Raw genomic sequence first — 203 nt, forward strand, 5'->3', positions numbered from 1 at the left:
CGGGTGGCCGTGAGGCAGGGTGAGCAGCTCCAGGCCCGAGCTCACCCCCATGAGCCGCTGCATCTCGACCGTCACACCCAATATCCGGGCCACCTGGAAAGAAAGGTGAGAGCTAATCAGACCTTTGTTAACTGAGGAGAGATTGAAGGCAGCCTTGGCAGCCTCTTGCCCTGGCTGATAGAATGTGGCAGAGGCCAGGAGGG

At 60.1% G+C, this 203-nt stretch overlaps 1 protein-coding gene across 1 annotated transcript in view; it reads right to left on the bottom strand.

Moving 5' to 3' along the window:
* LOC104279293 (SH2 domain-containing protein 3C-like) overlaps positions 1-203 on the bottom strand; it is a 2,783-nt gene that overhangs the window by 2,305 nt on the left and 275 nt on the right. The window contains exon 2 of the mRNA XM_009876513.1: positions 9-122. Coding sequence (XP_009874815.1) covers positions 9-122 — 114 coding nt within the window. The remainder of the gene's footprint in view (positions 1-8; positions 123-203) is intronic.

The sequence above is a fragment of the Apaloderma vittatum genome, unplaced genomic scaffold, assembly GCF_000703405.1.
Source record: "Apaloderma vittatum isolate BGI_N311 unplaced genomic scaffold, ASM70340v1 scaffold34939, whole genome shotgun sequence".
Lineage (NCBI taxonomy): Eukaryota > Metazoa > Chordata > Aves > Trogoniformes > Trogonidae > Apaloderma > Apaloderma vittatum.